This window comes from Megalobrama amblycephala, linkage group LG24, assembly GCF_018812025.1.
Source record: "Megalobrama amblycephala isolate DHTTF-2021 linkage group LG24, ASM1881202v1, whole genome shotgun sequence".
NCBI lineage: Eukaryota > Metazoa > Chordata > Actinopteri > Cypriniformes > Xenocyprididae > Megalobrama > Megalobrama amblycephala.
The window spans coordinates 19,420,757-19,435,439 of NC_063067.1; the positions used below are offsets into that span (position 1 = coordinate 19,420,757).

General features: G+C 36.2%; 1 protein-coding gene across 23 annotated transcripts in view; it reads left to right on the forward strand.

The window, feature by feature from the left end:
- Positions 1-14,683, forward strand: part of hspg2 (heparan sulfate proteoglycan 2) — a 125,058-nt gene that overhangs the window by 78,857 nt on the left and 31,518 nt on the right. For 21 of the 23 annotated variants that reach the window (XR_007182859.1, XM_048177355.1, XM_048177359.1 and 18 more), the window contains 9 exons: positions 83-247; positions 1,049-1,159; positions 2,892-2,992; positions 3,147-3,327; positions 6,232-6,291; positions 8,984-9,106; positions 11,685-11,837; positions 11,935-12,089; positions 12,237-12,314. Coding sequence is in view for 22 of the 23 variants with exons in the window: in XM_048177355.1 (XP_048033312.1) it covers positions 83-247; positions 1,049-1,159; positions 2,892-2,992; positions 3,147-3,327; positions 6,232-6,291; positions 8,984-9,106; positions 11,685-11,837; positions 11,935-12,089; positions 12,237-12,314 (1,127 nt within the window). In the remaining variant the exon portion in view is untranslated. The remainder of the gene's footprint in view (positions 1-82; positions 248-1,048; positions 1,160-2,891; positions 2,993-3,146; positions 3,328-6,231; positions 6,292-8,983; positions 9,107-11,684; positions 11,838-11,934; positions 12,090-12,236; positions 12,315-14,683) is intronic. The other 2 variants (XM_048177368.1, XM_048177367.1) reach the window with 2 other exon arrangements.

Below are 14,683 nucleotides of genomic sequence, written 5' to 3' on the forward strand. Positions count from 1 at the left end.
ACGCAGCATCAGTCCAAGCATTTGTGAAACCGCATTTCTATTGGACAGATTTCAGTACAGTGTGTGTTTTGTCTGTTATCAGCTGCTGCGTCTCTAGTGGTGAAGGTGTTTCCAGAAAGGGTTCAGGTGGCACAGGGAATCCCAGTCACGCTCAGGTGCCAGGTGTCTGGATATGCACCGCACTATTTCTACTGGTCCCGTGAGGATGGACGCCCAATCTCCAGCTCAGCAGAGAGACGCAGACAAGGTACTGCCTAGATTCCTAGAAGCAGGAAGCATGTTCAGATAATTAGGATATCATTATATATCTCCAGGCGTCACAAATGAGTTCACTAGAGTAACCAAGCATCAAAAACAGGATCAAATGCTCTGTTTCATATTGCATCCTTTGTGGAGAAGGAAACAAAATAATGCATTGCAACCAAGCTCAGTGGAAAAATAAATCCAAGATGGTGGACATGGCAAGAGAAATATAGTGAAAAGTATTGATTTAATAAATACTTACGTTACCATTTGGAAGATTTTTATGTTTTTGAAATAATTCTTTTGGTCACTAATGCTGCCTTTATATGATGAAACATACAGAAAAACTGTAATATGAAATAATATTATAATTTAAAATAAATGTTTTCTATTTTAATATATTTTAAAATGCAATTTATTCTTGTGATAGTACAGTTGAATTTTCAGCATCATTACTCCAGTCTTCAGTGTCACATGATCCTTCAGAAATCATTCTAATATGCTGATTTGGTGCTCTAAGAAACATTTTTTATTATTATACATGTTGAAAACCGAACTATTTAAAGAATAGAAAGTTCTAAAGAACAAAACAGCATTTATTTGAAATATGTAATTTTTATTTTATTTTATTTTTTTACTTTTGATCAATTTAATGCATCCTTGCTGAATAAAAGTATTTCTTTCCAAAAAAATAATAATAAACAAATCTTACCGAACCGAAACTTTTGAACAGTGGTGTATATAACAGCACAGATGACAGTATAAGAGTGTATAATCATGGAAATCTTTTCATTCCACCCTGCAGGAGAGGAGCTGCATTTCCCCAGTGTGCAGCCCAGTGATGCTGGCGTTTACATCTGCACCTGCCGAGACCAGCGCAGCTCCAACAGAAGCAAAGCTGAGATTGTTGTTACAAGTAAGTTGTTTTTATATCACCATAAAAAACAACACTATGCCCGGTATTCAAGTCTTTCACTCTACACTGATTTAATGCATGACAGCACAAAATAAATTTTGAAATTGGGTTTTTAAATCTTGCTTTTGTTTTACCCTCAAGATGCATTTAGATTAGGGGTGTAACGGTTCAAAATCGGTTTTAGTGTCACGGTTTTGGTACGGTCTTTTATGTACTATGTTCAGGGAAAAAAAAGGACTGCTGTCAAATGAATATAAAGAAAGTAATAACAAAAAAATCTAACTACAAGCAACAGCACAAATAAATACAATAGACCAAAGATACAAATAAAATAAATGGTGCTTTTCAGGTTTTTCAGGTAGGTCTATTAGTTTTCAGGTACCAAAATTGAATAAAGCAATCAAATGTAAAATAACATTGCATATTTGACTATAAATTAAAGATGAATCCTTATTAAAGTTACAGAAGCTATTCAGTCAAAAGCAGTGAGTGATTTCCTTGTCTTTTGTTGTTTGATTAACATTAAAACACAGCGGGAATATCACTTAAAGACATAATGCATGACTCCAGTATACTGAATACTGTACGTTCACTTAAAGGGTTAGTTCACCCAAAAATGAAAATGATGTCATTAATGACTCACCCTCATGTCGTTTCAAACCCGTAAGACCTCCGTTCATCTTCGGAACACAGTTTAAGATATTTTAGATTTAGTCCGAGAGCTTTCTGTCCATCCATTGAAAATGTATGTACGGTATACTGTCCATGTCCAGAAAGGTAATAAAAACATCATCAGAGTAGTCCATGTGACATCAGTGGGTTAGTTAGAAGTTTTTGAAGCATCTAAAATACATTTTGGTCCAAAAATAACAAAAACTACGACTTTATTCAGCATTGTCTTCTCTTCCGGGTCTGTGTATATCTGCTTTCAATCCACAGTGACGCTGCTGCTGCTGCTTCTTCTACGGCGGTTGGCATCCAGCTTATTGATGCATTACCGCCCCCTTCTGCTCCGGACTGTGACGCGATTAGGACATCTGCGACATGCACACCATGTTGACAATTTCTGTGTGAATTTGTCCGTTCAAGCGCAAGACTTGAAAGAGAGCTCAATATTTACGTGTTGTCTGAGATGCAGGTTTGTGCGCTTCGGATGAGCGCACACAAATCTTCTCAGCGCGCGTTCGTGTCTTCTGGCTCTTAAATGAGTTTAGTTCAAACACAGATAGCAACGTGTGCTGTTCAGCGTAAATGACTGGGCATACGGCACTCCTAAAGAACAAAGTTTACAATGAATGACTGTTTTGTCCATGTTTTTTGCTCATTGCTGTTGTTGTAATGTATGCGGATCTATCGACAAAAAACACGTTATAGATGTGTCGTCAGATACCGGAGAACGGTACGGTTAGATTTAGGGGTTACACCCCTAATTTAGGTACAACAAAATGATTGTTCAAAAACATTTTTGTAAATTGGGATAATGTGAGTTGCCAATTATGTATAAATTATTTGTGGCTCCATATTGTAGCTTTTATCCACTGTCAAGGGTCATTTTAGTGTTTGCAAACATTTTCCTATTTAATATATTTAATTTATATTTATTTATTTTGCTTTTTTATAATTGATATAAGTATAAAAAAGCAATAATTTTATATTTTTTTTAAGGTCACCATTGGTAAAAAGACAAAAACATTCTTCCTTCTTGATTGTCATACCCCTTTTCCCTCACCAGCCTTACCATCCAAACCTATTGAAGTCTTTATCGAGGAGCCCAAAGCACAGAGTGTGACGGTGGGATCTACAGTGAGCTTCATCTGCACAGCCAAAAGCAAGGTATGAATGTCATCTGCAGACACATCCATTACAGACATAATCTCACCCTTCCTGACTTCCAAAACAGATGGAAAGAGAGAGAGAGAGCAATATTTGGCTGTAAGTATGAATGACTGTAAATGAAAATATTTGCGGACATGTGCTTCTCTCGTAGCTGCCAGCGTACACCCTGGTTTGGACCCGCAAAGGCAACATCAAGCTGCCTAACCGAGCCATGGATTTCAATGGAATCCTGACCATTCAGAACGTGCAGCCTGAGGATGCGGGCATCTATGTTTGCACAGGCTCCAATATGTTAGGCATGGATGAGGGCACAGCTCTCCTCTATGTCCCAGGTTTGTGATTGGCATCACATCATCTAAACCTCCCTGCCTTCTAGTTTTTCAGTCTTTCTCATGCTGCATGTCTCTTTGCTTACTACTGTACTTTGCCCTATTTTTGTGCAAAATTCTGCTTTGTCTTAAGGACAACAGCATGGCTAACCCTTCTTTTTGTGTTTAAATTATTGCGTTAATCAAAAAAAATTTTGCTTTTTGATTACTTGCTGAGTTTTCTGTTTATTTGTTTTTGTTCCACTTACACCAACTTCAATGGCTTTTTGTGAGGCCAATGTAAAATCTTTACGCCAGATAAAAATGATACAGCTTGTGAATGGTTAATAAGAAAAGCAAAACTCCGATATATTAAATTTTGTATTTAAAGAAAATACTTTTTCAATCAAGACTAATCCAGCACCTGAAATCATTTATTTTTCTCAATACAAATTCATGATCATTTCTTTTTCCAATGCTCATATCTGTTGCGAGCAAAATGTTGATTTTGACACTTCTTTGGGTCATAAATATTGGGAACTTGGACTTTGCTCTTTAATGCTCTTAATGTAGGACATCCCATAAATTCCCATAATGCTTTTTTTTTTGTTATGTGACTCATATTAAAGCAAACAGATCACCTGTAGTGACTCCCCTGAAGACTGATAGCAATTTTAATAATTAAACGTTTGATATAAACATTTTCAGTTTGGAATATTGTGCAATTGTACAATAAATCATGAGCACAACAAATTTTGTGCGAATTGTTCATTAATCTGTTTTAATGTAAATTGTTGTATTAAATTCAGTGTTACATTTTATGTTAAAATGACTGACATTTTTCATGATTTTTTTTTTTACACAAAACGTCACATTGATTTGAATACAAAATGTACTTTAAAATGGATTTATGTACAATTTGCACAGAGATTAATTCTTCTTGTGTTTGATGAATAACGCCTAGTCATATTAACCTTATATGCATCTTGTTCATGCGTAGCGTTCTTAGTAGTGATCAGTGAAATCAGCTGCTGGTGTAATTGGGTGTTGTCATGGTGGCGGTTCTGTGTCAGTCTTACTACCAGGGGATTTTATGTCTTAATTTCCGAGCATGCTTACTGTCATTTCCCTCCTGAGGTGATCTTTTGGGATAGTGGTTTATGAGGTAGGGAGGTGTCATAATTGCATATAGAAACTGGGACCCGTCAGCCAAAAGGACTGCAGGCGCAATTCCGTTCCTGACTCCAAGATGTGATTCCATCTCTATTTTGTAATGGAAATGTTTTTCAAATTTGTATTTGAAAATGGTGCTATTAATAGTTCAGTAGTTTGAATGTTGACTTTTCCATGAGTGTCATATTTTCCATTTCAGATTTCTTCTTTTTTTTTTTTTTTTTTTTATGAATTGAAACTGCCAGTGGTTTAGGCAGTGTGTTTTTATATTATGTTTCAGCATTACAAATTCCTTAACAGGTTTTGTACTGTTCTAAACTCCTCAGTTATATTTAGTAGTAGTAGTAATACTACTACAGTGATATTGTTTAGAACATATTTATTTTGACTGGTTTGACTAACTACTGTAAAATAAAATAACGGTTTACATTTACAAACACAGCGAGTGATATGGCTGAAAGGATGTTTAGGTTGACTTTACGGTTGTATGTGTATGATATAACTTTTTTTCATTCATTTGTGTTTTTGCATTGTTTTTATTATTCATTATCTATGTTTTGATTTCTTTTTAATTAAGCATGTAGGTGAATATCAGTTATTTCATTAATTAAAGCAATATTTAATTTTGTACATTTTTAAAATGGTGCTGTATCTTGAGAAAAGATTTTTTTTTTTTTTTTTACATTATGATTCCATTGTATTTTATTTGTCTAAACTGTGAAATGTATGTGCAAATTATTCTTTAAATGGTGAACATATTAAAAGAATAACAGGTAAAACACAATCGCTCTATGGTATGAAACTGACACTAAAGTCCTAAGGTAAACTTCTATCAATCACAAGCTGTATTAAAAAAAAAAAAAATACAATGAGTGTTTATAACAAGGTAAAGCTTTTACATGTGTTGTGTTGTGTTCTGATACTAACCTGCATGCTTTGACTTTATCTGAGTGCTGTTTCCCCCACTACTCTTTTAATTATACAAAGAGTGCGCTAACCTTACACTCAGTTTAAAATGTCTTCTAAATGTCTTCTAAATGTGCATTGATTTTTCAATAGGAAAACTCAGTGCCCTCATTGATTCTTAATGGGGCAAACTATTGCTTGGCATTTTACAGCAATTATTTGTCAACTTTTCCACTATTGACTGTAATCTCATACACTGTAACAGGTGCTGTAAATCTATGATACTGGAGCAATTGGGAAGAACTTCATTTGCCTTACTAAAAAGCCAATGAGAAGCTTCTTTGTGCAAATAAGCTTTATGTGCTGAATAAAAATAGTCAGTCAGTCAAAGTCCAGATATAAAAGGTAAAAATAATTATAATTATGAGTATCATATCTGAGATATTATTATTATTTTTTCTAATGCTTTTAGATTTGACAAATACTGGTTTAATTAGTATCAGGAATTTTGAGAGACATTGGTAAAGCTGCCTGTTAAAACTTGATTTATTTCCATGGAAAATTATATGTAAGCTTGCTGAAACTTATCTGGAGACTCAGTTCAGAAATAATTTAGTCCCCACCCTTCAAAGTAATTAAAGTATAATTTTACGGCAGCAGTGCAACACAATAAAATACTTAAGAAATTCAAGTTGCTGCACACAAGTTTTGGAGCTCTAAATTCAAGAAGTCTCTGAGTTGTGGCATAGGCTTTAAATCACATTGAAATGCTTGGGGTTACCAGTGAGCCACTCTCACAAAACCTTCTGGAGTCTCATTTGACAGTTTCTACCTGTCCGTCATTCACAGAGGCTTCTCAGTCACAGATGTTTTTCACAGCCTATGAGATGTTTGAAGGACATAGAACGCGTAAGTCCATGTGGACCCCCTTTTTTTTTTTTTACGCATGCAATCTTCATGGCTTGCATGTTTTTACCATCTCAAGTAGTGCCCTGGTACAACCAATCTACAAGCACAGTCCTAATATATCACAAAAACAGCTTTGTAACCAAATTTTTATGTTATTTTACAGTAAATGTTAATCCTGTTCATGACCACATTTTTCTCATATACATGTTGTTGAGTTGTACACATGAGCATCACTTGATCTGGCTAAACTTTCATGGCCCGTACAGGTCCATTGAAACAGGGAAGCTGCATGCTTGCACAAATGGGGACTTCTCTCTGTTGCTGAAGTGTGCATGGTTCTTATTTTATTAGTAATTAAAGTACGATTTCTAACTCAAGACCAGTTCAGTATCAGATTGGTAAGGTTGTTCTTCAAGGTGCGTTATATGTGACCAAACCACCAAACATCACACTTATCTTACAGAGAGGGGTTCCCAACATATTTCATCAGCCCAGTATCATGCTTTTGATATGCAAGACTATGTTGAGGTATATCGTATATCAAACAACATCCATTGTTCTTCAAATATCATTCTGTGACTCATTTATAATGATCATCAGCCATGCATACATTTCCAGTGCACTGAACTGGGCTCTCTCAATCTTGTGTTAAGAGAAATTTATGCAATTTTATAGACCCTCTATAAAAGATGGTTTCACTGTTGTATGAATCTACATAATTGATGGTAAACAATGGATGGGAGGGTGGGTAGATAAATAGATGGATATGGTAGACAGGATATATGAGCACATGGATGGAAAGATGGATTAGTGGTAGATGTGGTAGATATTTGATGGGTAGATAGAAACTGTAGATAGATGGGATACATGTACTGTAGGTGGATATTGTGGATAGATGAGTAGATGGCTGTGTAGATAGATAGATGGGTGTATGTATAGACATACAGTTACAAATACAGTTGGGAGGGTAGATACTGTAGATAAATGAATAGATGAGTGGGTAGATAAATAGACTGTTGCGTAGATGAAGAAGTTGATTAGATGGGTGGGTAGATAGAAAAATGAGTAGATGGAAAGGATTGGGTAGATGAATTGATAGTTGGGTTGGTGGATGAGTTGAGAGATATATGGATAGATGGGTGGGTAGACAGTTGGTTGGGTGGACCGATGGGTGGTAGATACATGAGCAGCTAGGTGGATAGACAACTATATGTTTGGGTAGACAGATAGGTGTGTAGAGAGGTGGGTAGATAGATGAGTAGATGGATAGATACTGTAGGTGGGAAGACATCTAGATGTATGGATAAAATAAAGTAGATGGGTGGGAACATAGATAAATATAGGTAATTGGTTGGGTAGACAAACTGATAGTTGAGTGGGTAGATGGATAAATGAGTAGATGGATGATTTGAGAGATACATATGGTTGGTTGGTTGGATGGATTGATAGATCATTGGGTAGAGAGATAAGTAGATGGCTATATGATTGGGTAGATAGATGTGTAAACAGAGATTGGTGGGTAGATAGTTGAGCAGATGGATAGATAGATGTGTAAACAGATTGGTGGGTATAGTTGAGCAGATGGTTAGCTGGGTGGGTAGACAGATGGTTGTGTGGACCGATAGATAGGTGTATAGACAGAGATGGGTTGGTAGATACATGAGCAGATAGGTGGATAGATGACTATGTTTGGGTGGACCGATAGATGTGTAGAATGAGAGGTGGGTGGGTAGATAGGTGGAAAGGCAGCTAGATGTATGGATAGATAAAGTAGATGGATAAATAAGTAGATAGATAGATGGTGCAGGTTGATGTTGAAAAATAGATGGCTGGGTAGGTAGATGTTTTGGTGGGTATATAAATAGCTGTACAGATGGCTGTGTAGACAGCTATGTGGTTGGGTCAAGATAAGACAGATGGTCGGGTAGATAGATGGATGTGATAGATAGGTGAGTGGGTGGATAGATAATCTCAAACTGCATAGAATAAAAGTAGTTTTTTGAGTTATGGACCAAAATAGGAACTCCATTCGTGAGCCCATCATGGAAAAAAACAATGTTTTAAATGCCAAGGCAGCTAAATGAGCACTGTTCAGTCACTGAGAAGCAGAACGGAGCTTAACACAGAGCTTACACAGACCAGTAGTCCGCCCTAGTTGGTGAAAGAAAGCTTTCTTTTGCTCTGTTGCCCTGGAATCCATGTAGATCGAGGGCTTGGCATCCAACCAAGTTGGCACAGACAGCAGTGAGGGCCTCGCCCTGCCAAGCCCCGTCTGCCACTTCTCATCTCCTCAAGCTGGCTGCCAAGAGACATGACTTGACCATCAGCTCTGGCAGCCAGACACATGCTGCATACGCCGTCACATCACTATCACTTCATGAACGCTCTCACAAACAGACCTTTCTTAAATGTAAAAAACTGTTTTCTCGCTTTTCCCCAATTTGCCTTTCTGCTTATAATAAAGGCCACAAAGCAAGATAAATTAAAAAAAAAAAAAAAAAAAAATCAGTTAATTAGCATGACATTCCAAACCGTTTAGACCATGAATGAAAAATTAATTTCACTGAAAATGTTCTTGGCCACTTCCATCATTGAGAGAGGGTGAGGTCTGTTCTGAACAGGTAATGAATGGTACTCCAGTTTGGAGTGACCTACTCCTGTCAGTGATTAACTGGTTTCTACCTCACTGTAGCTACTGAAGGGGCCCAGCCGGTGGCCACAGTAAATCCACCAGTGCTGACCATCCAACAGGGCCAGCGGGCAGAGTTCCGCTGCTCAGTGACCGGCAACCCCACCCCTGCTGTGGAATGGATAGGTGAGCCAATCTACTATATACTAATCTAATATATGGTTACCGTGGTTGTGTCAAGTAGGACATGTTTGACATCTTATGTTGATCCTAAAGCAAAATCCCAAAGCAGACAATTGAGAAAAAGAAATATGCTTTTGCAAAGAGTACTTATTACATAAAATACTTAAGTGTGAAATGAATGCAGTGTTTTTGAACACTTAATTGCATGTTATTTGGAATTAAATTAAAATGTATTATATTTTAAAGGTGCCGAAGAACATGTTTTTAAAAGATGTAATATAAGTCTAAGGTGTCCCCTGAATGTGTCTGTGAAGTTTCAGCTCAAAATACCCCATAGTTTTTTTTTTTTTATTATTAATTTTTTTAACTGCCTATTTTGGGGCATCATTATAAATGCGCCGATTCAGGGTGTGCTGCCCCTTTAATTCTCGTGCTCCACCCCAAGAGCTCGCGCTTGCCTTAAACAACATAAAAAAAGTTCACACAGCTAATATAACCCTCAAAATGGATCTTTACAAAGTGTTTGTCATGCAGCATGTCTAATCGCATAAGTACAGTGTTTATTTGAATGTTTACATTTGATTCTGAATGAGTTTGATAGTGCTCCGTGGCTAAAGCTAACATTACACACTGTTGGAAAGATTTATAAAGAATGAAGTTGTGTTTATGAATTATACAGACTGCAAGTGTTTAAAAAAATGAAAATAACGACAGTCTTGTCTCCGTGAATACAGTAAGAAACGATGGTTAGTTAGCAACATGCTAACTAAACATTTAGAAAGACAATTTACAAATATCACTAAAAATATCATGATATCATGGATCATGTCAGTTATTATTGCTCCATCTGCCATTTTTCGCTATTGTTCTTGCTTGCTTACCTAGTCTGATGATTGAGCTGTGCACATCCAGACGTTAATACTGCCTGCCCTTGTGTAATGCTTGAACATGAGCTGGCATATGCAAATATTGGGGGCGTACACCCCGACTGTTACGTAACAGTCTGTTATGTTGAGATTCGCCTATTCTTTGGAGGTCTTTTAAACAAATGAGATTTATATAAGAAGGAGGAAACAATGGTGTTTGAGACTCACTGTATGTCATTTCCATGTACTGAACTCTTGTTATTTAACTATGCCGAGGTAAATTCAAATTTTGATTCTAGGGCACCTTTAAATAAACTTACAAGTGCTTTTTTGACTCACACATGTAGGACCTAAGTACATTCTTGTATGTAATTTCATAAATTTATTGTCTTTGAAATATGGTAAGTGTAAGTGTACTGCTTAATGCGCTGACAAGCATTTATGGTAACTGAAATATCCTTTATAAATTCTATGGAAACTTTTATTTAAAGTCCCCCTGTAGTCAATAATTTTATTCCTTAAAACTCATCTTTGATCAGCAAAATTACATATTTAACCCTTTTTTTTCCCTGTGAAATTTTTTATTAATGCCTTAAAATAGTTTGAATGTAACTCTACACCCTTGCCTCATTTAATATACACAAATGTATGAATATGATAATTAGCCCCACCTCCACTCACTCATACAAGCGCAGACGAGATCCACTTGATCAACTTACTGAGGTAAATGCTGTACAATGGTATCGCTTTTTACAATGTCGGACACATAACGGTAATTAATATAATTAGCTTTTTTGCTTGACTATGTTATCAAACGGCTAATAATGTGTTGCTAATGTTACACAAACCATGTTCACATTCACGAGTCAGACAGATGCTTTCTAACAATCAGTATCCTTAGAAACACTTCTAACAACTCAGAACATCAGTGGAGAAAGGCATATAGTTCATCATAACATCATAATATACATCATACACCTGCCATATTGCTAAATCTACCCGATTTTCCACATCAACAGAAAAATATACCGGGATAATCTTCTTTTGAGATCCCTTGCATGGTCAGTTAATGATATGCTAGCCCGCACGTTGACGTGATTGGTTACAAGGTACTTTGTGACATCAGAAACGCCAGCATTTTCAAACCTCGGGTTTGAGACTGTCTTTGGTTTACTGCAGTTTTAAAGAGAAAATACTCATCAATGGTTCTGACACACAAATTTGCACATGGTTTGTCTTAAAGCATGTTAAAAACACCAGATAGACATATGAACATTAAAAACTTGATTTTCACCACAGGGTAATTACATATTATGATTAAGTTATTTTTTTTCCCTGCTGAACACAAAGGAAGATATTTGGAAGAATGTCAGTAACCAAACAGATCTCACCCCCCATATCCTACCATAGTATTTATTTTTCCTACTATGGTAGTAAATGGGAGGCAAGATCTGTAAGTACAGTATACTTTTAAAAAAGTTCACACTTCATTTTCACAAGGGGACTGAACGTTTGAGAAGAAGCCTAACAATTTGTTTGACTTCCTTTCCTTAATCCCTAAAATTAAATTGGTAGATAAGAATGTTGCCGGTACAACAAGGGTGTTGATTGAGCAATATGTTCTACTTTATAATAGTTTCTTGATGGGGTATCATGTATACACAATCCTTTAAATGACTCCTGAACATTTCTCTTTATAATATGGGGTTTGTCAGGAGGTCCTGGGAAACGGATTAGCTCAAAAGCCGTCATTCGTAACGGGCTGCTGACCATCCCATCTGTGGATCGCTCGGATGAGGGCGAGTACATCTGCAAGGCCCTGAACACACATGGCGAGCACACAGCCCGAGGAGTTCTCCATGTTCAAAGTACACGTCCTGCACAGAAATATTTCAAGATTTACAGTGTACCAAGTTCCCGAACCTGACGAGTGAGTTCTTCTCTACTTTTTAACTGATGTTTCAGGTACAGGTCAACCTCACGGTCTGCCCATCGTACAAGTAAGCCCTCCGCGGGTGGAACTTCATGAGGGTGAGACTTTACGGTTGTACTGCAGGGCCGTTGGCAATCCAACCCCTGCCCTTACATGGAAGAAGAGAGGTGGTTCACTGCCGCCACAGGTGAGAAACCGATTTCTCCTGTTGTCATTTATCCTGTTACTCAATGAGGATTTTTAGGGTTGTGACTTTGGTCATATTTTGCCTTGGTTTTTTTTCCTCCTTTGAGTTTTTCTTTCTGTTTCATCCCGTGTCTTGGTGTTTGTTCAGGCAATTCCTTCTCACGGTTTCCATCAGTTTAAAAGCAACAGTCTCGATGTGTTACAGAGACGTATTGAGGAGCTACAGGTCTGTCCATCTGTCTGATGTCTGTCTCACGCGTCCCATCCCACCTGTCTCGCTTCACTCACCCTCACCAGAATCTATGTGAACTAACTGCATGATTCATTTAATCATTCATGTGACATCCATTAGATTTTAAGCATTACAAATGACTTCTGTCAGTACAAACAGAATTTAGTATGCTAGTATGCTCTGGTTACAGTTCTTGAAGCGTACAGTATATGCAGTGTGGTACAAAAGTCTACACTGATTCAAAATTCAAAATCTAATTTAAACCTGGAAATAAGCACATTGAAAACAAGTGCTTCTGTCATTAAAGATGGGACAAACCGAATGCTGAAATTGTGAAACTCATAGACAATTTTACAATTGAACTTTTCACTCAAATTGTTATCCTGATAAAAAATGTATTTAAATTAGAAACCAACAGCCAAACAGAAGCAATGTCTCAATTGGACCCATTCTTTGGAGCCTCACTGTACATGTTTTTGCACCGTTAGATTTGGGTTATTCGAGATATGAGACATGGACCAATGCCACTGGAGGGCTTTGGTGTCTTGCGTACCTTGTGTCTTTGTGGGCTGGTTTGTTCTGCCTAAGAGCATTGCTGCATTGTGTCAGCTTTTCCCAGGGTGTGCTCAGGTCTTCCATGCAGCCATGCAGAAATTCTGTGTGCTTTAGCAAACCGGCCGCTTTGAAAAATTGTGAATGGTTTCAGACACTCATTCAACCAACCCAGCTCTACTGCCGCCACGCTTCACTAGATCAGAGTTAAGCGGCTTTGCTCCTGGATAAAAAAATATCACCCCCTCCCCTCTGAATACAGTCATGTTTTCCTTTGCAGAGTGTACTCTACAGATGTAACTTACAGTTTTAGAGTTTCTATATATGTATATGTGTATAACTATTGTGGAGAAATTGACATCATAGGTGTGCTAATGGAATTCATGAATCTGTATCATCTATCCTAACTTTATTTTGTACTGCTAAACAATTTTCTGCTAATGTGTAAGACTTTTGATTCATTAGCTGCTGTGGGTAGATCTATGGAAGAGGATTAAATTTCGAGAAAAAGGTCGAGATAAAATGTTGAGAATAAAGTCATTAAATTACGAAAAAAAAGTCTAGATAAAATGTTGAGAATAAAGTCATTAAATTACGAGAAAAAAGTCGTTAAATTACGAGAACAAATTCGTTAAATTATGAGAAAAATTTTAAATTTCGAGAAAAAAGTTTATTCTCATAATTTAATGAGTTTATTCTCAACATTTTATCTCGACTTTTTTCTCGTAATTTAATGACTTTATTCTCATAATTTAATGACTTTATTCTCAACATTTTATCTCGACTTTTTTCTCGAAATTTAACGACATTTTTCTCATAATTTAACGAATTTGTTCTCGTAATTTAACAACTTTTTTCTCGTAATTTAATAAGTTTATTCTCATAATTTAATGAGTTTATTCTCAACATTTTATCTCGACTTTTTTCTCGAAATTTAACGACATTTTTCTCATAATTTAACTAATTTGTTCTCGTAATTTAACGACTTTTTTATCGCAATTTAATAACTTTATTCTCAACATTTTATCTCGACTTTTTTCTCGAAATTTAACGAGTTTTTTCTCGTAATTTAACGAGTTTATTCTCAACATTTTATCTCGACTTTTTTCTCGAAATTTAACGAGTTTTTTCTCGTAATTTAACGAGTTTATTCTCAACATTTTATCTCGACTTTTTTCTCGAAATTTAACGAGTTTTTTCTCGTAATTTAACGAGTTTATTCTCAACATTTTATTTCGACTTTTTTCTCGAAATTTAACGAGTTTTTTCTCAAAATTTAACAACTTTAATCTCGAGATGGTTTTATTTTTTTTATTATTGCTTGGCCCTAATCCTCTTCCGTATAGATCACTAGAAGAATAACTATGGAAGCTTGTTTCCGCCACGGAATAAAAAATATATTTGCAATTTTTTATTTCACAATTCTCGCAAATGCCAGTTTATATATAGTAATTCGGACTTTATATTTAAAAAAAAAAGGCAGAATTGTGAGAAAGAAGTCAGAATTGAGAGTTTTAAAATCAGAATTGCAAGAAAAGTCAGAATTATGAGATTTTTTTTAGTTTTTTTATTCCTTGGTGGAAACAAGCTGCCATAAATTAAAAAAAAGTGCAAACAAATACCAGTTTGCGGACTGATAGTAACTAAAATTACTGGAAGCGGATGACATGGGAAATGTTCACACCTGCTCTTACATTAAAAATAAGGTGGATAATTCCTTAAAACCTGAGAAAGTGTTTATATGTTTACATTTAAAGGTTGATTTGCAGTTCTGGATATTTCTAGATTACATACTTAGATGTTGTTGTAGC